The sequence below is a fragment of the Branchiostoma lanceolatum genome, chromosome 17, assembly GCF_035083965.1.
Source record: "Branchiostoma lanceolatum isolate klBraLanc5 chromosome 17, klBraLanc5.hap2, whole genome shotgun sequence".
Classification (NCBI taxonomy): domain Eukaryota; kingdom Metazoa; phylum Chordata; class Leptocardii; order Amphioxiformes; family Branchiostomatidae; genus Branchiostoma; species Branchiostoma lanceolatum.
Window position 1 is genome coordinate 14,460,770 of NC_089738.1, and position 23,166 is coordinate 14,483,935.

General features: G+C 40.7%; 3 protein-coding genes across 3 annotated transcripts; 2 read left to right on the forward strand and 1 right to left on the reverse strand.

Annotated features, from left to right (window-relative positions):
* Positions 1-15: 15 nt before the first annotated feature.
* LOC136422626 (E3 ubiquitin-protein ligase rnf168-like) lies at positions 16-14,348 on the reverse strand. The gene is made up of 4 exons (XM_066410452.1): positions 13,966-14,348; positions 8,069-8,145; positions 4,763-4,918; positions 16-3,510 (listed from the first exon to the last, which is right to left on the reverse strand). Exons 1-4 carry the CDS (start codon positions 14,315-14,317, stop codon positions 1,885-1,887), a joined length of 2,211 nt encoding a protein of 736 aa, XP_066266549.1. The 5' UTR covers positions 14,318-14,348; the 3' UTR covers positions 16-1,884.
* Positions 8,448-12,735, forward strand: LOC136422627 (zinc finger SWIM domain-containing protein 3-like). The gene is made up of 7 exons (XM_066410453.1): positions 8,448-8,560; positions 8,870-8,917; positions 9,473-9,725; positions 9,978-10,086; positions 10,497-10,662; positions 10,987-12,336; positions 12,470-12,735. Exons 2-7 carry the CDS (start codon positions 8,878-8,880, stop codon positions 12,562-12,564), a joined length of 2,013 nt encoding a protein of 670 aa, XP_066266550.1. The 5' UTR covers positions 8,448-8,560; positions 8,870-8,877; the 3' UTR covers positions 12,565-12,735.
* Positions 14,349-14,537: 189 nt separating the features above from the next.
* LOC136422633 (PCI domain-containing protein 2-like) lies at positions 14,538-22,095 on the forward strand. The gene is made up of 14 exons (XM_066410462.1): positions 14,538-14,638; positions 16,136-16,225; positions 16,717-16,790; positions 17,188-17,295; positions 17,655-17,813; positions 18,129-18,204; positions 18,394-18,488; positions 18,776-18,822; positions 19,041-19,141; positions 19,346-19,419; positions 19,685-19,810; positions 20,356-20,422; positions 21,153-21,209; positions 21,537-22,095. Exons 1-14 carry the CDS (start codon positions 14,603-14,605, stop codon positions 21,624-21,626), a joined length of 1,200 nt encoding a protein of 399 aa, XP_066266559.1. The 5' UTR covers positions 14,538-14,602; the 3' UTR covers positions 21,627-22,095.
* Positions 22,096-23,166: the final 1,071 nt, after the last annotated feature.

Sequence of the window (23,166 nt, forward strand, 5' to 3'; positions counted from 1 at the left end):
AGCAACACTACCACATGGGTTGTTGGAAGCATTTTTTAATTGGATCAGAACTGTAATATGCAATCAAAGCCCTCAACCATTGCAAAGCTCCAACCAACAGCTTCAATGTCACAAAGTCAAGGAAACAGTCTTAGCCAAAGTATTCCCAGTCCACACTGTCATATAAAAACTAAAATTGTTACATGAACAAATCATGAAAAAGGGCATTCCTTTTGTTAGTACATAACATGCACCAGGGGTAGGCTTGTTAAAACAATTGCACTTTAAACTGCAATATACAACATGTACATTTGCTGCAAAACCAGCATAGCAATGAGAAATCTCAACTTAGAATCATATATCATACATGCAAAACCATGCTCCAAATCAAAAACTAAAAATGGTGGTTTCATAGCCCCATTAAAATATATCACACAGAAGCTTGGTTACATGATGCAAAACTAATTTTTCATTCCTGAACATGGATAATTTTCTGTCAATCTGACATATCAGCTGCAATATATTTCATAAAATCATAACTTCTAGTGTGCTATAGTACATAACAGAAAGCATGTATAACAGCAAAGAGCACCAAATGAATGCTACGAAATTTCTAGCACTGAATACCATCAAAGAACAAACTTCTTGAAAATCAGTTCCCAGCCCTAACTTCAACAAATTTCATCTTTTCACTACAAACCCGTCATATTCAAAACATTTCTGAATAAGATATAAAACACTGAGATTCTTGTTCACAGATCGACTGCTAACAAATGTTCATATCATAACTGGCTGTTTCTAACATAAATTACCAGTAAAAACTTCACAATAAAAACATGAAGTTCAACTTTTTCCCACTTGAGGCCAATCTTGTTGAAAAACATTAACCTCTGGCCTAGTTAGCATACAAACTTTGCAACAGGAAGTTGAACTGAATACTGAACAACCACTTATTCTGGTGAAGGAGGGTTTACAGTACGTAGAAAAGGAGCTAACTTTTCTTCTTCAAAATCACATTTTTTTGCCATTCTGCATTTGCTGTGCCAACTTTGTTGTGTACATTTTTGTTTACTTTTGCTGAAATTTAACCTTTCTTGTCTGTCTGTAGCCCTTGTCTTTTTCCATATTTGCATAAACCAGCAGTTATGAATTCTCCAACTGAACTCTTTACTTTCTGTACACAAACCAGTGTGCAATACATCTACTAGTACACGTGCAAAGATAACCAGCTCTACGGTGACTAAAAACATAAAAACTGTGCAGATACCACAAATAACAGGTAACTGCACGACCAGGGTGTCTAACTACAACATCTGAATTCTTGACAAACAATGCCTACTGTACATTCAGGTCTTCCTGTAGAATCAGTGCAGATTTATAAAACATGTACATGTATATCTGCTGAAAGAATTCATTCTACAGATAAATGGTCATGAATATGGCAGTAATAAAAGTAAGATCTTACTGTTGATGGAAAACATCAACACAAAACAATGTTATCTTCACCAACTTCCAATAATCAATCCACAAACATTTCATCACTGGATAACATAGTACATTTTGTATGATCTCATAAAATATTAACATATCATGGAACACTTGAAGAAGTATATATTACTTGAGACAACAGCTCATAGGGTTAAGAAACTTGTTACACGCAAAGAAGTCTACAAGAAATTGACTATGTTCTCTTCAAAACTAACCAACTTGTTTCTATGATTACCACTAGGAATAAAAGTAGTTACGACAGACCATAAGAGGCTCAATAATTAGTACATACATGAACAAATATATATGATTAAAAACAATTGAACATTTTGCATATCAACTGATTAGAACAAATATGCTTAGAATGTAGACATTACAATATAATCTCATCAAGTCGTAACCGTTGAATCATTAACCTTAGTTTGCTGCACTTTGAGTTCTCTTTCTCGAACCTCTCAACATGTACTCGTCGATAGTCCCTTTCTTCCGGTTGGGCTCAACTTCACGTTTGGCTTCAAGATCGAACTGTTTCTGCAGTCTCAGAGCCAACAAGTGGTCTTCATCTTCAGGGGAGAGCCTGTGCCCATTGTCACCATTCTGGTTACTGATATTGTCAGCTGTGTTCGTCAACGTTGTATCGTCAGGCTCGGTGTGCTTAGTTTTACACGTACGTTTTCCTGAAGGTTTTGCTGAGGGATCTGTGCTGTTGTCTTCTGCCCTTTGCTGTATGGTCGAAGCCCCTTTCTTCTTACTTCTCTGCCTGCTTGAAGCTTTCCTTTTCCTTGGAGTACCTCTTGAGGAAGAAACTTCACTGTCCTTGTCAGAGTCGTCCTGCATAGCAAGTTCTGTTGGCCCATTTCCGTTCGTAACCTTCGTTTTCAGCAGCCCTTCTGGAACGGACTGGGTAGGGCTGGGTTCAAAGTATGAGTCAATTGTTTTACTTCCGCTTGGTTTCCTCTGAGGTTTCGACTGATTTTGCTTTACCTTTCCTTTAGTTGGTACATTCTTCGACTGCAATGGTCCTTCCTCCTTCACTCTACCATTACTTTGAACATTATTTTCTCCCTGGGTTGAGTTGACTTCTACAACTCGGACTCTTTTCCTTGGAGACTCTCTTTCTATGTCCGTACTGTCACTGTCTGAGTCCAAGGTGTCGGGTACCTCAAACTGAGTAGCCGTCATCTTTTCCTTAGTGTCTGCAACACTCTCCTTAAAGGCACTTGCTGGCTCACGTTTCACATGTCGGGACCTGTTCTTAGTCTTTCGCTTGGGGCTAGACTCCGCACCGGTGCAGGTCGCTTGGGACTTTGTTCGAGTTTCCTGGGCTGTGTTACGTTCGTCCATCACCCTCAACCACCTCTGTAGCACTTTCGAACTTCCTTCGAGTTCGTACGAAGTGTCGTTGCCGAAGTCCGCTCCGTTGAGATTTCTCGGCGTGCTCCTCACGATCACTGGGGAAAGCGGCCGTCCATCGGCGTCCTTTTTTGGCGGTGTGCGAGGGGAGGAGTGGATGGGCTTGAAGTGGTTGAGCTCCTCCGTGATACTGTCTCTACTCTCTGCACTGGCAGACCGCGAGACATTCTCCAAACTCGGTAACAGCTCTTTTAGGGAACCAGAGCTGCTCCTATTCACTCGGGGTGCGACAGTGAAGCTCCCCGGCCGCGAGGACGGCTCGCTTCTATTCTCCTTGTCGCTGTGATGACTGGAGTTGTGGCCGCTGGTGTTCGGACTCCCCTCTCCATTCTCCAAGCTACTAATGCTGGACCTGTCCTTGGTGTTCGTGTCGGTTTCCTGGTACGGGGAGCTCTTCTTGCTGCTACCTGGCAGGCAGAGGTCGTTGGCGTGTAAGGCTTTCCTACAGAAGGAGGGAGGGGGGGTGATGTACTTCTCTGGTTCTGGCTCCTTTTTGCTGTTTGTCCGCGGCGAAAGGAAGCTCATGATGCTGCCGCTGCCGTTGCTCTGCTTGGAAGACAGTCGACTGTTGGTCGGCGTGACGATTGTGACGTCGCTGTCGTTCTTGTCTTTTCCCTGAACTGCAGGAGACTGAGGGACAGGAAAAAGTCAATTGTTACCTGTGCAAAACTTGAAAATACTATATACATATATATATAAAACAATCAACAGATTAGTATCAATAATTTGTTCTTTGTAAAACGTGTTTTTTTTCAGTCATGATTAGGCTGCAAAGCTACTCGAAGACCATACTTTCTTTTAACTATATTCATACCAAATTTTTATACATATTTAGAATAAGACAGGTCTATGTAGAAATAAGATATTTTAGAGTGCCAAAGCATACTTGTAGTTTCAGAGAATAACATGCAATTTAGTAATACCTAACAAATTTTATTGTTACATCAAGCAATTTTGTAGGTATGCTTGGCAATTTTACGAGTATCACTCAGCAATTCTATGGGTAAATGCTAAGTATGCAAATGAAATTGGATTGTACTGTAAATCTTAAAACTTTCAGTGGTTTTATTTTCATGGTGACCTCTCTACACTGAATTCACAACACAGCGAATATGTGTTTCCAATGTATTCCTACTGTGCTACAGAATTGTTTCAATGGGAAAAACCTGCTGTTTTCTCCTACCATGAAATAAAACCCCCGTAAAAGTAAACAAATCTACGCAGTCTTCAGTAAAAGTGCCAAGTACATTTAGGCACCCCTGTTTCTTTGTGTAACTGGCTCCAGGACTCACCCCCTGCAAATATGCATTTCAAATGTTTTACCACTATAAATGTACTACAGAATTGTTTTAACTGTGAATTTATGACAAGCAAATACCTCCATTCCCTCCTACAATGCAATAAGACCAATGTGAAAGTAAATGAATTTACAACATTCAATAAAATTGCTAAGTATACTAAGGAGCCCTGGGGCGCAGTCGGGCTGTTTGCGAGAACGAAAAATAAAAGTATATGTCAAGAAATTACACAAATTATGCTCATGATTAATTTTTTAAGTTTTGAGTGTTTTGTTGTCTTTTATATCATACTTTTCATTCCCGCAAACTGCCCGGCAGGGCCCTGGTTTGGAAATGTGACCATAGTGTTACTGTAATCTACTTTATCTTCACGGTAGCAAAATTTCACTGTGTAAGGAAAATGCACATTTTCACTGAACTAACTTCACCCTGGCGTCAAGTGATTTACAGAACGGATGTGTAAGTAATTTTTCACGGTGATGATAAATTCACAGCACAGAGGTGACCTTGAAAACAGTGAAGATAAAGTTACAGTGAAAGAGACAAGAATTACAGTACTCAGTTTCACTGGCTCCAGAACTCACCCCCAGTTCCATGAGTTGTCTGGCCACCTCCTCGTCCTTCCTGAGTTTCTCCTCCCTCTCCCGCCGCTGCTGCTCCTCCTCCTCCTGAATACGCTGGATGTAATCCATGCTGGCCTTCAGCGCTGCTTCTTCCTCCTTCTTACGCTGTTCTTCAAACTGTCAAGATGTGGAAAAAACTTGGGTAAATGTACTGCAAATCTTGAAACATTCACGTTGGTTTTATTTTCATGGTTTTCATGGCGGTGAGCACCAAACACAAATTCATGGGCACTTAGTTACTGAACTAGGTTTCAAAGGTATTACTACTGTGTAGAATGTTATTTCAACTGCAAACTTAAATTTTGAAACATCGCAACAACCTCCTTTTCCCTCCAGAAAGTAAACAAATTTAAGGCCCATGGTCCACCAAGCTATTGCAGTATTGGTGAAATCTTATTGTAAATCTCTATCATTTGGGAAACATATTGTCAATGCCTCAAAAAGGCCTCAAAAAGGCTATGGGATTACCTACCTTTTAAACTCAACGCAAGTATCCATTTTCAATAGATGTTTATGTTTCACCAAGCACATCTACTTAACCAATCCAGCTGATCAGTTTCCCAATAGGTGCATTTGAAAGAAATGTTTACTGGAATTCAATTTTGCGGTAGGGAGAAAATGGAGTGTTCGACATGGTTTTCAGTTCACAGTTTAAAGAAGGTGGAAGGCGGGCAGAAAACTGAACAAATATTTTCACAGTAAAGAGGTCACTATAAAAACAAATGTACCATGAAAATATGCCCCTTTACAGTACTTTGTGGTATGAATATTACACACGACCAAAGTAGGTCCCTCACCACAAAATTGTGACAGGTCTCAACATGCATGATCCTCATGGCCTGGGGCAAACAGTAGTGTCGCCACATGTTTACACAACTCTCCCTTCCCTACCCAGGGTACGCTAAGGCCCCACTCACCCACAAACACCACATCCAGGTCATGTAATACAATTCCCAACACCAAGAGCAATCTATCTGACCCATACAACTTAAAAAGGCTCAGCAAACGATCATGTTTGCTTTAAAAGGAGGATACGCTATGGCAGCCTCAGGATATAATTAGCCCATGGAGACAAACAACATCAGATTATAACCAGGCATTAATACTCACAAATTCACTTCCTTCCCAGCCACTGGTTCTACAATCCCACACAAACTAACATCTAGGGGCTGTCAATATCAGGAAATTCTCAGGGACGAAAAGATTTGGAGAGTGTGAGGCATTTTACAAGTCACAAATATCCTCCTCTACTTGGAAGCTCAGGGCTGATGCTTGAATGGGCCTGCGTAAGTAGTGACCTCAAGAGTGGTTCCACCTTCTTATGAATATGCTAATAAGGGGGTGTGTTCTTCATATTTCCTGTGTCAGACCAAGACTAAAGGGGCCAAATACTGATCATGACTAAAGGGAAAATTAAATCAAGACTGACTGATGACTACATTTTTGAAAATACAATTGATTTAATGATTATTTACATACAGTCACTACATGTGAGAGTACACATAGTTGTTACATGCCCCTTGCTCCAAGCCAGGTTACCGTAAAGTCATAAATTTCTACTGGACCACCATAAAGATTTGAACATTTTTCAACAAAGTCAAGCTTAAGTTTAAAGGCATGTCTGTTGAAATCTTGTATTATTATCATTAAATGATACAGTAAAATAATCACAATGTTTTCATGACTCAGATGTCAGAGCTAAAATGTATTTGCCAGCGATCCACCCCCATAAAAGGCTAAGTCGGGTAGTTTTTGCTAGGGTCGGTTAGGTAACTAGAAACACAACATTTTTTTGTAGGCCTAACTTGTCCCTGCGTGAGATCATTTCATCAAAAAATTCCATCAAAGTTAAGTTGAGGGATACAATCCTTTTTTTCTAAACTAGAAAAAGGCTGCCTCGGAAGAAATTCACAACATGATTTTGAGAATTCTTTACAAACACATTCCAACGTATTGAAATCTCTTTCACAACACAATCTACATATTCAACTTGGTACATGTAACCACACTTTGTAATGTTTACTCAGTGTGTAAAGTAAGCCTCACCAAAGTGCCAGGGGGGACAAATGACATGTGCATTTGTACCTGTCACTGTTCAAAGGCAATGCCTTGTCACAGGGCCAACAATGCTTAGAGCACAGCCATCTGTCCTTAGCCAATCAGGAGCGGGTATTTTGCTGTTTGAAATCGACATACATGGCCAAAGGTAGTTCGCGCACCTCTGTCCCTTGAGGCAGAGGTACGCGAACCAACCTGGGATCTGGTCTCAGCCAATGTGGAGCCAGGCTTTCTGCCCTCTCAAGGCAGATATATCCCCACAAACTGGCCCGCCCATCCTTGAACTAATACAAGGAGACCTGCTAACAACTTTGGCAAAATTTGGACATTCGCCAATAAGTCCCTGGCAGTGTTTACTTCTTCTTTGCAAAAACATGTCAAACTCGCCCCAAATTCTTGAGGTGTGCCTTTAAGAATGTAAATGATTGTAATTGCCATTTTTTGCTATAGAACTTTTTACAAATTTTCCTCAGAAGCAAGCAGCTATGTTAGACACATACCCAAGAAAAACAAGTACTTAAAAGCGTTCTCAAGTGTAACTGGAGAAGGAATGGCTGGGATTGATAGCCAATGGGAAGAAAGCCAAGGCAAAGGTCATGCACTGGTCTTGTCTGGTACACAGATGTGATTGGATAGAACATGATGGCACAGTGCCAAATCAACAGCTGTCAGTCAGCTACAGTTACTGTGAATCTGAAAATGTCTGCGATGGTTTCTTGGTTTTCACAATGAACTCTCCACCGCATTTTCATGATATTGTGAATACACATTTCCAATATGATACTACCGGGCTACAGGATTGTTTTAACTGTGAAGTTAAAACACAGCGTAAAACTCTTTCCCCCTTCTACCACAAAATAAAGTCCCCACGAAAATAAATGGATTTACAGGTCCACCTTTGGAAGCAGTCCTAATCTTGCAAGGAAAACATTTCTAAGTGTTTGTGACTTGGTGTGAAGTAAGGCTTTTACTGACAGCTTTAAAAAGGTCAAGGCAACGGATTGACAACAAAGAATGTTGAGGCAGTGTAAGAAAATTCCAGCATTACATTTTTAGGTGAACTACAACAAGCACAAATCCATACTTGTCAAATAAAAACACACTTATCCCTTCAATTTGTCTATCATGAAAAATCCTAATATCATTTTTACAAATTAAGATAATCTTTAGAATTCTGGCAAAACAAAAAAACCATAAAACTTTTGTTACCTTTTTCATTTGTTCTTCATACTCTCTTCTGAGTTCTCCTGGCTCGGACACTACGGGGAAGTTGGTGACTGGCAAGTCTGGAAAACAGAATACAAACAGTAAATTTCACATTTCATTAAATCCTGAGAAGTATTTCTAATATAACAGAAAATTGTTAAGTCTGCGAAAAATTACGAACAGATGCCTACTACAATATTTGAAAGCACAAAGAAATTATGTAGGTCTAAAAACACATGACTAGTGTTAGTGACTTTTCTGGTAATTTCTACAGGCAGTGGAAAATTTTGTGTGTAAAAACAGGAGCCTGCCTCGGTCTTAAGGGTCCTGCCCAAATATGGAAGTGAAAGCAAGGCCTCCCCTATATTTACGGCTCTGTTCCAAATATGGTGATGACCAGAGAGGCACTGTGGGGGAATAGTCTGTAAACCTATGTTATTATGCACGACCACCATTTTTACAGAGACTGCAGCCGAACAAAGCTCAGAGATTAAGGTTACAATTCATTTTGTTTTTGGCATTATATGGATAAATCATGTGTATTGTCTTTAGGTTCTTTACAAAGATATCATTATGTGGTTTGGGGCAAGGAAAGGGGTTTTCCAGACTAATGCTTTGACTATGTTTACAGGCCTGTAACTAAAAGGTGGTTGTTGAGTTTACATGCATGCAGTTTATGTACTAGTAGGTAATGATTCAAGAATCAATGCCTACTGTTATAATATTGCACAATGTGTATTAATGACACATGTATGTCATGTTTGTGTAAATTTTCCCTTTGATTCTATTCTGGTTCCTTCACAGACATAGAGATGGATGAAGTGATACAAGACAATGAAGACATGGCTGAAGGTAAAACATCTTGACCTACTTTCTTCTGCAATCCCTGGAATACTACATACTATTGGCCATATTCTTTGTTGATCATACATGTGGAACCAAGGGCATTAAACCATCATCCTGTGCATTTAAGCATCTCAATGATGTGTCAGATTTGCTGGGCTCCAGTGTTATTATTCAACCTGAAATGCTGCAATTTACAGTGGGTAAAGTTCTGTGTTTTGAACTAACAAACCATACAGCTCAGTCAAACCTGTATAAGCGACCAACTATGCATAAAAAAACACCTGGCCAATTAAGAATCCTGTCTATAGTGACCACCTGTCCACATACTGACATAGACCAGATTTTATCTGTGTTCTTGGGCAGTTTTGACTGCATATGTTTCATAATCTCAAGTCTGCTGGGAAGGAGATAGCTGGGATTGATTATTAGGGAAGAAGAAAGGGGAGGATCACTAACATCTATCTTTGATGGCTATGGCTATGGCATTAAGAACTTCACAAAAGCTCCATATATTTCACAGAGGTATGATATCTTTGATTTCTTGTGTCTTGCTCTGACCAGCTGCGGCCACCAAGCTTAAAGTTGGCGCTACCTTCGACTCCTATGCTGAAGTACAGTTCGCGATCCACGCCTACCAGACGAGAAACTTTGTACAGCTGTACATCAGGGATTCTCGGACCTTCTGTAACGCCGCCCGACGCGCTGCGAACAAGAACGTCAACCCGTGGCTCAAGTACAAGGAGATCAATTTTGCCTGTGTCCACGGAGGGCGCAAGTATAAATCCCACTCCAGTGGCGTCAGACCAAATCAGAAGTAAGTAGTTACTGTAAATTCCTTCCTTTTCATGCGGATTTAACTTTGTGGCAAAAGGGAAAAAGGTGGCTTTCGCTGCGTCCAATCTAAGGTGGTGGTTGAAACAATTTTGCAGTACAGTAGTAACACATTGGAAAATGTGTTCCTTTTACTTGTTAGCTAATCAAAGCCTGTTGTTACATGAGCTTGAGAAACTGTTTTGATTAATGAATCAGTATTGATGACTGTTTTTTTTATTCCTGTCATATTCAGGACCTTCTTGATGGACTGTCCAGTGAGTCTTAAAATGAGAATGACCCCTGATGGCCAGTCTTTGATTGTCAAGTCTTTTCAAGAGCAACACAACCACAGCATAAGCAAGGCACGTAAAATCAAGTCAACAGTTGATGTTCCTTTCTAAGGCCTGGAAAAATGTGTTTCCGGTTACCTGACCGACCCTTGGAAAAAAAGTGCTGTCCCTAGCCTTTTTTTGCATTGATAGCTGGCAAGGAAAATAACAATTTCGATCTGACTGAAGTGATGACATTTAAAACAGAATTCCAAACTCCAATTGTACTTCAAACTCTGTTGACAGATTAAGGATTTGAACAGTTGATGTAAGAATATGTAATAAACATTGTACTTCTTTGTTCAGTTAATTCATATTCTTCTGCTTCTACAATGTATATATCTCAAAACAATTCAAAATGGTGTTATTGAACTTGAAAGCTTGGTACCTTTTTGTTGTTTTCCTTATTACATATTGTTATGACTTTTTGTCCTGGACTACAGGTATCCTTCCTGAGCCTTCCACAGCGGAGGAAGGAACCTCCCCCGGTACTTATCAGCAACTTGAACAAAACAGATAGCAATGCACCTGCAGCACATGTACAGGCGAGCAAACCTACACCACCGGTGGACATAGGAAGGGTGGTGGAGACAATGAGAAAAATCCCTGGTGTGTTGAAATTATTTTAAACCATTTCATTTATTAGCAGAAGTAGTCCAGTGGATATCGCCCCTGCCTCTGGACCAAGAGGTTGGGAGTTTGAATCCAAAAGAAAGGAGGTTTTGCAGTTGAAAGGATTCTATAAATTACAATATATTAGAATTACATACCGTACGGTATTCACAGTGGAGAGGTCGCTTCAAAAATAAAACCCCAGAAACATTTCAAGATTTACAGTAGTTTATCCTAAACTGACATAAAATCTAAAATTTAGCCTTGAATATGAACAGCTCAGTACAAATCAACAAATTGACAGCTATCTCTTTCTTTCAGGAGCAACTGTACATGTCAAGACATCAACCACCGAACAAAACAAAACCCTCAGCAGCATCTTCTTCCAGACAGCCCACATGAAAAACTTGTTCCAGGCTTTTCCAGATGTTCTCCTCATCGATGCCACTATGAAGCAGAACGAAACCAACATACCTCTCTATCTACTCATGATCATTGATAGCAACGGTGAGCTCCACATAGCAGGACTGTTTATGGCCCTGCTTGAGGACTCTGCTACCACGGTGCACTTCATTTCTTCCTTCAAAGCAAGCAACCCAAACCACACGAGGACCGAGTGCATCGTTGCTGACGCGGGTATGCCTCATCGAGACCTTCTCGCTGTGCACTTTCCAAACGTGACCATGTCAATGTCTGAACTGCACACCTTGAGAGCGTTTCGGCGCGAGGTGTCCACAGAAAAGCTTGGAATATCGCCCGACCAGAAAACTGCATGCCTACAAACAATGGAGAAGATGGTGTCTGCGCAGAGCAAAGAGGAGTATGACGAATACTACAACATTCTTCAGTTTTTAGACATTCCTCAGGTACTGGTGTACTTCAACGACAACTGGCATGGGAAGAAGGAGGAATGGGTGACGGGTCTCCGAAGTGAGCACAAGCACTTTGTCACCACTGCCCCTAAACACTTGGAAATGACAATCCAGAAAGTCAGAAATATCATCAGGAAGAGTTTTTCCATCCCCACTTTCTTCATTGATGTCATGAAGTGTATCGATTCTCTCGCAGTGGAGAAGGGACAAAAGGTGGTTGACATGGTTCAAAAGGTGAAGTTGATACCTCGTTCCAGTGAAGCTGCGTCGTCGGAAGAACGATTCGGCCGGGTCCTGACCCCACATGCACTTGGACTTGTGAAGCAACAGCTCCAACTGGCTCTGTCCATCACAGTCATCAGGAATGTCAAGCCTGCAGGAATGCTTCAGGTAAAGGCAGAAACGTGTCCGTGTGGCTTCTTCAGAGTCCTGAAGCTACCCTGCCGCCACATCTTTGCTGCACGCCGAGGGAAAGGCTTCGACGAGTTTGACGCAACACTTTGCTTCCAACGGTGGACTCGCCAATACTACCTGGACCACTGCGGCATGGCTAGACCTCAGCTTGCGGATACACTAGTGGACCAGATGAGAGATCCACCAGCATGCCTGGATGCATCACAACAAGAGAAGTACAGCAAGGCTGTCCACTTAGCACAGAGGTTAGCCCTGGCAGCTGCACGCCTTCCTCATCACGACTTTGTACAGGCCGTGTCTTGTTTGGAGACGGTCGCTTCAGCGTGGGAGAGGCAAGAGCAAGTGATAGTCGCATCTATGGACCCCACTCCTCAGATTCAGAACGGTAAATGCCTAAAATGACACTTTCATTTACTGTAAACTCATTTACTTTTGCTGTGGATGCACCGGAACAAATTGATAAAATACAAATTTATGTTGCAAGATACTACATGACTGTGCTTGTGTTTCACTTGTAGGGACGTACACCAGTCTATCGAGTATGAGTGTCCAAGAGGCCAGGGTGGATGAGGACAGCTGTCAGCCCCCAAGGAAGAAAATCTGCCAAGATTGAAGAATCCTCCAATTTAACATGTGACCACAGTCATTACACCAGCAACACATTCCCTTATTATCATTGTTCAAACCTCCCTTGGGCATAAGCTTTGTATGTACTTGTAGAACCAAAGGGGTTTTAATCAGATAAACCTCCTTGGTGTTTTTGAATAAAAGAGCTATAGAAAGTCAATGAAACATTTTCATGATCATTTTGCTTGTTTTTGTCTTGTTCTCATCATCAAAAGCATCTAGCAAAAGGTCTATGTTATGATGATACCTCTCAGCACAAAAGAAAGAACATAGAGAGATTTTATTTCAGTGATCCAGGAGGCTTTGGTCTTCCTTTTCATTAAAAAAAAAACTAAGAGAAAAACTTTGATGTCCTGGATGAAAAGGTAAAATGTTTTAATTTACTTTGTGACATTTTGTTAAAATACAAAAGTTATAATTTAGCATATTGTATGTGATCAGACACTAGTAGTTGGTGTAAACAATAAATTGAATAATGCTTTCTTTTTCATACAATAAAAAGAATTTCACACCTTCCCCATTTCTAAAGATGGTACAATAGCCCAGGTGAAACATTAGCATTGACAATGGGCACACTGTTGACAGACACAATAGATATCACCATGACAACTGGCTCATTTCAAACACTAAAAGTTTGGGTGTAAGTTTAGAAGCAACTCAGGCTTTCAGACTTTTCAAACATGTCTACATCACTTTGTACTCCACAAAAAGTATAATTTTCAAAATTAAAGAAATGCAGTGAATACTTAGTACATGTACTGTGAACATATATTGCCTAACTGGAAAGAAACTTGAAAAAGTAGGGGAAGGAAAAGTAATGTCTACAAAGTCACTGTTTTGGTCATTTTTCTACATCATAAGTTGAATATACCTTGTTAGTTTTATTACACTACAAGTTGTAGTACAATGTGATATACAAAGTATGAAATTTTATATGACTTTGTTTTCTTCAATAATTTGTGAGAACAACTTGGACTACATGAAAATATGGGGGCTTCGCATGACTTGCTTTTACGCTGTTAACCATTATGCTATGAAGGTTAAAAATGACGCAAACCTGTTGAAAATTAACTATCAAATGTCATTTACCTGATTGGAGATTTAAAATTCAGAATACTTGCAGTTTTGAAGCCAAAATAAGAATACCTACCTATAGCATATGCAAATCCGAATGCAGATCTGATGCATATTCATATCTTATACTTAGCACAAATCATTAAACTCACCTTAATGTCATTGTCCTTGAACTCACACAATAAAATGATGTCACACACTTTACCGTGTTGATTCTGCCAAAGAAGGAGGCGTGTACAGGCCTGTTTCTTGACAATTTTGAGGTGCAAAATATCAGGAAATCTGAGACTTAAAAACACACATCTTGTCTCACCTTCGTCGCTCAGATCGTCCTGGGTATCATTCTCCTCGCCCCGGAGTCTTCTCTCGCACTTTTCCGGGTAAAACCGCTGAATCTGTGCCCATCTCTCCCTGTTGACAAGCGTGTGTTCCCGCGCGTTCCTTCGGGCCCAACTCGAGATCCGCAGCCGACACATCGGACAGACGAAGTTTGCCTCGCCGTTCTGGACGTTCTCCTGGAAGCACGGCATGCACAGCTCGTGTGAACACGGCATGGTGACCGGCTCCACCAGGATCTCCATACATATCGGACATATCACCTCAGACAAGGCGGGTTTCTGTGAATAATCCACAGTTTGGGACGACTTTTTCCTCGGTGGCGCCATTTTTTTCGTGAAAGAAAATCAAACTCTCGCCCAACTCTCGCGCTGGAGGAGATCTCGCGAGACCATTGTGAGGGTCACAAGGAGTTTTAGAACGCTTGCATATGCATTATCTTCAATAATACGGTTAAATGTGACCATTATTAGACAGCTACTACATCAATTCGTCCTAATAGAATAAACAAGATGAAACATGGGATGTTAACTTTTACAAATAATGTCATTTTTATGTGTATGTGTCACCAATTTGACAGAAATGTTACATACAGAGTCCCAAAATAGGAAAACATGGCGCACATGAGTTTGAATTCGTATCTTCAGCAGGTATCGTAATTATCCGGTTTAATCCACACGCCTAGGTCTAACAGTGATAAAATATCACAAAGACTTATCTCTTAACTTTATGTGTATGATTTATTGACGTCTGTTTGCCAACAGTGAGCAGCATACAGAGTTATTCAGTCGAAAATGTTGGGGTAGTGATGGGGGAGGGGGGCGATCATTGTGATAAAGTCGTCTTCACAGACGGCTCTGCCCTGGGAAATCCCGGCCCCACCGGCAGTGCTGCTGTCATTTACGAACAATGGGGAAGCACTGAACCCTTTGCAGTGCGTAAACCAGTGGCAAGCAGATCCAACAACTACGAAGGGGAGCTGGAAGGTCTTCACCTAGCCATAGAAACACTCTCCAGACGACCATCTACCGCTAATCATGTCCTCATCCTATGTGACTGCAAGGCTGCAATAGAATCAGTCACAGGTACACAGCAAGTCACTGCATACAACAGCCTTGTACATAGCATCAGAAACAAGCTACGCTCCCTCCATCTACAAGGACACACAATACAGTTCACATGGTGTCCCGGTCACATGGGCATACCCGGCAACGAGATTGCAGACAAAGAGGCAAAGTTAGCAGCAGCTGAAGCTGCTAACATCCAGATGAACGCATCATGGACAAGACAACAGGCCACGAAACACATTGAAACTCAAGCACACATGAGATGGGACCGAAGAACAAAGCTGAACACAAAAAGCGAACACATGCAGAAGATAGCCATGAACATGAAGAAGAAAGGAAAAGCACTTGGAAAGAGACGCACACAAATCAACATCAACCGACTAGTCAGTGGCCACACTAAACTCAATGCCTACCAAAACTGGAAGAACCCTGAGACGTCTCCAAACTGCCCTAACTGCGACGCCCCGGAGACTACCAACCACTTCCTGTACCACTGCGCCCGCTATGAAAGGGAAAGACACCAAATGCTGCAGGAGATCGAAAGCACATACGAGACCTACGGCACGCCAGCGGAGAACAGACACACGGACATCGTCACTCTAGCTGGAATGAGAGAAGACCTCACAGACGTAATCAACACACAGATGTACAGAACATTCTCCCAGTACATCGAGAGCACTCGCAGATTCGACGTGCTCAACTGAAACACACCCAGCAACACGCTACCTCAAGTCACCAAGTGCTAAAAACCTAGCGAGAAATCAACAAGAACTGAAACCTAGCGACCAGCACAGCACCTGGAGACCATGTCTAACGAAATAATAGACGTTAAACAAGGACAACAACAACAACAACAACATAAAACCTCCTTGTTGTCATCGAAGATTTGTGTCTAAATCAGTAATTTTCAACACCAGAGAAAAATATCGGGACGTACCCAAATGCTTGACTGCATAGCACGAGTCTGGACCCCGTCTCGATGGTTCAAATTCCCTGATGTTGATAATTATCATTTTATGGCTTCCTTTACTCCTCATGAAAAGAAAGTCAACAGTCTGAAGATGTGTGTGTTACCATTAGGTTGACAGGTCCATCAACAACTGTGATGGCTCCGTACTGGCAGACCTGTTGTCCTTCAGACATCCTCATATAGCCAACGCAAAACTTCAGGTGAGATGTGTATCAGACTATCAGTTCATACCTCATACATTTGCTTCAGTTGTAATACAGTTTTAAGGGGGTCTGCATTCTGTTTTACATAAAGCGAAGTCAGACGTTTTAATTCCACATAGTTTGTAGCTGCACCCCTCAAATTTAACATAGACCGTAATCAGTACATTCTACACATATGGCGCAGTAGCACTAGTAATGTAAATGGGTCCCTGAATTTAGTGTACAGTGAAGCCAGCGCCCCAAATTTAGTGAAATATGCAGACACTGCTTTCCTGAATTTAGCTTCAAGCATTGACAGTACACTACACCCCATGTAAGGAAACTGTTCTCTATATCTTTTCCTGTGATTTACTAGTACACAGTGCCCTAGGACCTGAGGCTATTGTGTCTTCCCAGGTCATCTTTTGAGTTTATTGCCTGTCTTTAAAAAGTAGAAGTTGATAAAACATCTTCACATTGATGACATCTGAACACTCCAACACAAACAGATAGAACACCCGGAGCGACAGTGTGAGCAGTTCTTCGAGCAGCCATGGGACGAACTACTGGCAGCTCACATCAGGTACCGTTTCTTCAGTCAACCAATCATCAGTATCATTTGTTATTCTTCAATGTCATATGGCTATCATGTGTATCATTGGAAATATCTTGCACTTTGAAGTTTGTACAGTAGATATGATGATGATCCACTGTATTCTGCAGCTCAGGTAGTTGTAGAAACAACCTAGACATAGAAACATGTGTATAGTAGAAATACAACACCTCATTGTGTCTTCTATCAATATGGTATCTATGTGTAGGCTGTACTAGATTATAGTAGCAAGTAGTCTATACAACTCTTTGTCTTACGTTGTACCTGTTACAATTGTTGCACAATCAACTTTGACTTGAATTGTGTACTGTTTTGTACAAGAAAATCATGCTGTTTCTATATTGATTGCTGTTGTTTTTGTACTTAGATGTATTTGGGCAGTTGGTAACCATGACTTTGTGGAAGCGTACGGCTGCCAGACTGTGGTGGTGCAGTCTCTCATCAAAGCCATCCAGAGCCACAGGGACGACAACTGGTCAGTTCACAGGAAAATTTGTATCATACTCTTGATGAATCACACATTCTCTCATGCCAGCCCCGCTGCTTGTATGTTTTCAGCAACGACCCTGGCATACTGGCCCGTGATCCGTCCTTCTTGCTGCATTAGGGGTGGCCAGTGGTCCACCAGTTACATGTAGATTCCCCCTCCTGTTGTTGGAGGGAAAGTACTACCCACCTTTTCTTCCCAGGGCCCTGCCAGTTATGTATACTGTAGACACACTGTAGATACTGAGACTGTAGAAGTACAGTAGATACAACCAGTTTACAACTGTTGAACATAACTTTACCTAGAACATGTATAACGTCTTACACCACCAACCTTCCCTTCCCCAGGGCCCTGCCGGTGATGTATACTGTAGCCCTGGACCTGCGACTGTTTGCCCTGAGTGCAGACGTGCAGCTGGTGAGAAAAGGGAAGGGAAAACCTGGGGAGACTCTAGAGAAGGCAGCTGACGTTCTCATGGGGTGTTTCAGGGTGTGTGCAAGTGACAGGTATGACCGTGCTGTTGTGCTCTATTAGGTTTATAACAAATGCAAAATTCATTTTTGGATCTAGGTGCACCTATCAAGAAGTGTAGGGATGACACAGTGTTGGGCTGAAAATGCAAGCTTTAGCAAAGCCACATTGCGCTTCAAACGCATCATGCTTCACCTCAATTGAGGATGACAACAGAAGAATGTGTAGGACACTGTACTACTAGTATTGTTACTGACTTTTCATTGTTTGTGGGCAACTTGAATTGAGAGAATGTTGTTTTACCAGAGATACCTTTTGCACTTTAAACGTTTGACTGATTCTCTTTACAGCCGATCAGATCTTGATGTGTCCAAAAAGTGGGGGATGCTCAACATTGTCAACCAACTCTTCAAAATCTACTTCAAGGTAGACTTTTTACTTTTGTAAGACTATGACATTTTAGTAGTTTTGCCCTTGCTAACCAATTATACTTTATTATCTGTTTTTATGATTCTCAGTAATCAGCAAGATCAAGGAGACATTAATGCAGAGTGACCACTTTGACAAGGATTTTATCGTTGCTCTCACCATTTTCTCTCTGTGCATTCTTCTTAGATCAACAAGCATCACTTGTGTAAACCCCTGATCAGAGCTATAGACAGTTCTAACCTCAGGGATGACTTCACAAAGGCACAACTTGTCACATACAGGTAAAGTATCTTATTTGATATGTAAATCTGTTGTAATGATTTTGTTTTAATTCATTTTTGTTTACAGATTAACCCTGCTACATAACCCCATAACTAAGACAAATATGGTGCCAAGTGGCTAGCACAGCATGCTGAATGTTAAAGTGTGTTTTGTTTGTAGTTTGTAAGGGGGCATCCAAGTAACTTGCATACATCTTCAGAATGATATTAAACATGGATAAAGGATTCTATTTCCATGTCCAGAGGCTTTTGTATATCATGCTTGTTCATGCTGTCTTTTTTTGTAGATATTATGTTGGAAGAAAATCTATGTTTGATGGGGAGTTCAAGCAAGGTAAGGTCCAGCATTCACTGGTATTAGGGAAAATATGCATCAACGTTAACTGAATACATAAAGTTTATTGAAAAAGATTAACATTTCAGATTTATCACTGTTTCCAACCTCTGATATTTTGTAGTTTCAAGACCATGTATGCCATAGGATAACTTTTTGATATGTAACTGTTACAATCATAATTTTTGGTAAAAGAAAGTCTTTTTCCTTTGTACCAGCTGAGGAATACTTGACTTATGCGTTTGACCACTGCCACAAGAAGTGTCGCAAGAACAAACGTTTCATCCTCATCTACCTGCTGCCTGTCAAAATGTTGCTGGTAAGTCTGGAGAGAGTTTGATTTTGTGTCATTGTTACCTCTGGGAAGGAGAGTCGCCTCTGACAGAGGTACTGTTTTTGGTTGTGTTTGTGTGTTCACACACTTATAACTCAAGATCCTTTTGATGGATTTGTATGCATTTTGGTATGTGGGTTATTCTTGAGTTCCCAAAGAAATATGGCAATTTTTGTGTTTCCCTCCCAGGGCCACATGCCGTCAGTGTCTCTCCTACAGAAGCATGACCTCATGCAGTTTGCAGATGTGGCCAAAGCTGTCAGGTACTGGAGCTCATTTCACTATGTGCTGTAAATTCATTTATTCTTACAGGGACTTAAATCTGTGGGGAAGAGGAAAGTAGCTTTTCGCAGTGTTTGAAATTTAACTTCGTGGGTGAAACAATTCTATAGTACAGAAACACCTCAATTCAGGGTTAATAACTCTGGTACTTGAAGGCATGACTATTTCTTGTTCTTTTCTGAGCTGATATTAGATACTCAGTAGTTGGTACGTGTTAACATGTGTCTCCTCTTGCTGTGGCTCCAGTACTGGTAACCTACTTCAACTGAACGATGCCATGGCCAGGCACGAGGCGTTCTTCATCCGCTGTGGAATCTTCCTTATTCTGGAGAAACTCAAGATCATCACTTACAGGAACTTGTTCAAGAAAGTGTAAGTGAGACTTTAAATACAGCTTTGTTGTGTTCTATGCTATTGCTGTATGGTTGGGTGTCTTGTATGCTGAAATAATTGCCTCAAAGCTTTATGGTACTGTTATATGGTAGTCGGGCCTGGTAGAAGTAATAGAAAGGTTCTTGCCACACAAAAATCCAACAACTTTGTGTGAACTTCAGAGAAGCCCCATTGTGTCACACCTTCAGCACCTTCCCCTGACCACTTTCCGACCGAGGTCAGAGTTCAGTTGGGAGTATTCTGGAATCCATCCTTGTCAAGCTCTGGTTCGCTCCTCTGATCACATCTAAGCATAATATGACTTTTCAGACTGCTGAATTGGCTGGTGCAAACGGCTTTTTAAAGACTAGTATGCAACCTTGCCGACCAACTCCCTACCACAGATGACCTTGCTCACAACTTACTCCCAACCATGGTCTGAAGAAGGTTTGGCTATGGCTGGCAGGCTTGAGGTTGAGGGTTAGAAAAATTAATGCTGTAAGATACAAAAAGGTAAATTTGAATGTTTTATTTCCCCACTGTAGGTACCTTCTGTTAAACACTCACCAGCTTCCACTAGATGCATTTGTGGTGGCTCTGAGGACAATGGGGGTGAGTTTATTTCACTAGGACTAAGTCACTTAGTTTTGTGGCAGAAAGGGGAAGGAGGTTTTTGCTGTGTTTTAAGTTCACAGTTGAAACAATTCTGTAGTACTCTTATGGCGGTGGTTCGAACACGTTCTGCGAACTGTCGCTCAATCTGGGCCGGTTTTACTTTGACGGTGGGGGTGTGAAAAATATTGTTTTTAGTCCTTCCGTTTGAATTTTACTTGAATTGAATTTTTTCCCCTTTTTCATGTATTCTTCATGTATTCTAAGGACATTTTTGGGAATTTTAAGACAAGAAAGATATTCTAAACAAGGTTAAGAAAAAGGATCATCAAATAGATACCCCCTCTACAAAATGCAAGGATTGTGTTATGACATGACGTCAATAAGTGGTGTGTTATGGTGTCATGAATTAGCAGTGGATAGGTCACTGTGAAAATGAAACCACCACAAACATTCTATGATTTCCAGAATGCATTTATGACCAAATCTGGTAACTTTTTTTCCCTTTTTTTATTTTTTAAAGTTGAATCTTAAATGCTTATGTAGCTTTGGTGGAGGGCTTGCTCTTAACTTTTGGCACGCTGAAGTAGCCGTTTGGCACCCAATTCCCTACTGGTTACAGAGTTAGGTAGCAGGGAAGCAGTTTTAAAGTGATTTTTTTCTTGTAATCATTCGATATTATGGGTGACAATTGAATTTTGCTTATTCAGATATTTGTTTCTGATTTCAGGTGACGGATGTGGACCTAGATGAGGCCTCTTGTATTGTGGCTAACCTCATTTACATGGTCAGTACAACTGACTTTTTTTACTGTTAGGCCACAGCAAGTAAATCTTATTGATGACATCCTCTTCAAACTCCAAATTTAATGGGAGAGGGAGGAAAAACAAGAAGGGTAGAAGAAACAAGCAAGATGGCTAAATTTTCAAATTAGACACCCTGAATGTTAATGTAACAAGAATTGAACTTCAGAAGTGAAAAAATGTGGTATCATGGCCAACAATACTTTTATTCCTGTTTTAGAAAGTTACTACAGATAGATTTTGAGAACCAAGGGATTCCATTTGTTTGGCCTGTCCAAACATAAATTGTATTTTTTCCCTCCTTCCTACAGGGCCACATTAAAGGATACATCTCCCACCAGCACCAGAAACTGGTGGTCAGCAAACAGAACGCCTTCCCACCTCTATCTACTGTGCTATAAATGGACATGTCATCACAAGGAGCATGGTCAAACCATGGACATTTCTCTGAACATGGTCAAACCATGGACATTTTCTGTGTACAGTCAAACCCGTACTAGTGACCACCTCTCGATAAGGACCACCTGGCCAATGTGACCACTTTTTGGTGGTCCCTTAGATAATTTTTCCCATTCACACAAGCATTAAGAATCCTGTCTATAGTGACCACCTGTCCACACAGACCAGATTTTATTGTTCCCCTAGCTGAGTGGGTTTCTTGGGCAGGATTGACTGAAGTTATTTCATACACCTTATATGTGCCGCAGCTTACTCCGGAAGAAATCTTTTACTTTTATTGTTTTCAGTTTATTTTGCACACTACATTGGTACATATTTGGTACAATAACAAATACAATAATAGAATACTTCTGCAAAATTTCTTTCGGGACCAACGAGACCAATTTTTGTAATTGTGTTGTCATTCACAGCTTTTATAATACATATGTACTTTAATAGACAGCAGATAAAGTTGGTGTTCAGTTAGAGAAAAGCCCTTGCTGACTCCTATAATCAGAAAGGTCAGCTTTCAGAAAAAGGAGCCAAGTCTTAGCGGGACTTTGCTGGTAAACACTTCCCTCATACGGTTACCAGGCTACTAATGCCCACACTTGAGTTACTCAACTCCAAAACACGTACAAGTGTACAAGATCAACATGATATGGGTACAGTGTCATTTAAACACTTTTAACTGTAATATCTTTACCATTACTACAAGTCAGTAGTGATAGATCTTTAAAAGATTGAAATGCTGTTAAACTTTACACTTTTGCAGTGATTTTATTTTCAAGGGGACCTCTATAAGGCAAATATGGGTCTCTAATGTGCATGTAATACTACAGCACTACAGAATAGTTTCAGTAAATTTGAAACATCACGAAAATGTCCTTTTCCTACCTACCCTGAAATAAAATCACAGTGAAAGTAAGTGGGTTTGCAGTAAATCATGCATACAAGTGTTATTAAGGATTTATATACATGCATTGGTTTGATCTGTATAAATCCGTTTCCATAAGTCATGGATAAGGTAGATTTTAAATGAAGTAAAAGGTATAGATGAAAGGTACCATCCCTCTTGATCTTTTTCTAGTGTTGACTGATAGCATATCTTTGAAGAATAATTTTGAAGTGTCTGATTGGTTGAAAATGTTTAGTTGAATAAGTTGGACCTGTGAAAAGTTCACTAACACCCTACTTTATTCCAAGGCTTTAACAATTCACAAATAGTTGTTAACTTAGACACTTAGACGTGGTTGTAGAATGGATGGTTTAGTTCAGCACCAAGGACAGGGTATGGTCGGCAATGGGGATAGGAGAGTTTTTGTTAAGATGCTGGAGAAAGAAAGCGAAAGTGATCTCGAGCCAGTTTAGCTCAAATGAACTCAACAAACAAAAGACTGGTCATTATAGGGAAGACAGATGCTATGTGCTGTATTTACAGGTTCATTGTACCGCCGGGAAATTCCCCCAGCTCTCATAGACAAGTACAATAAACAGTTGACC

Coding starts and splice junctions, on each gene's coding strand:
- LOC136422627 (XM_066410453.1), top strand. CDS start 8,878: ATGGATGAAGTGATACAAGACAATGAAGACATGGCTGAAG. Junction 9,726..9,977: donor GGCGTCAGACCAAATCAGAA/GTAAGTAGTTAC, acceptor TGTCATATTCAG/GACCTTCTTGATGGACTGTC. Junction 10,087..10,496: donor ACAACCACAGCATAAGCAAG/GCACGTAAAATC, acceptor CCTGGACTACAG/GTATCCTTCCTGAGCCTTCC.
- LOC136422626 (XM_066410452.1), bottom strand. CDS start 14,317: ATGGCGCCACCGAGGAAAAAGTCGTCCCAAACTGTGGATTATTCACAG. Junction 8,146..13,965: donor GGACGATCTGAGCGACGAAG/GTGAGACAAGAT, acceptor TCTGTTTTCCAG/ACTTGCCAGTCACCAACTTC. Junction 4,919..8,068: donor ATGAAGAACAAATGAAAAAG/GTAACAAAAGTT, acceptor ACATCTTGACAG/TTTGAAGAACAGCGTAAGAA.
- LOC136422633 (XM_066410462.1), top strand. CDS start 14,603: ATGGCGCACATGAGTTTGAATTCGTATCTTCAGCAG. Junction 16,791..17,187: donor CTACTGGCAGCTCACATCAG/GTACCGTTTCTT, acceptor TTTTGTACTTAG/ATGTATTTGGGCAGTTGGTA. Junction 17,296..17,654: donor AGCCACAGGGACGACAACTG/GTCAGTTCACAG, acceptor TCCCTTCCCCAG/GGCCCTGCCGGTGATGTATA.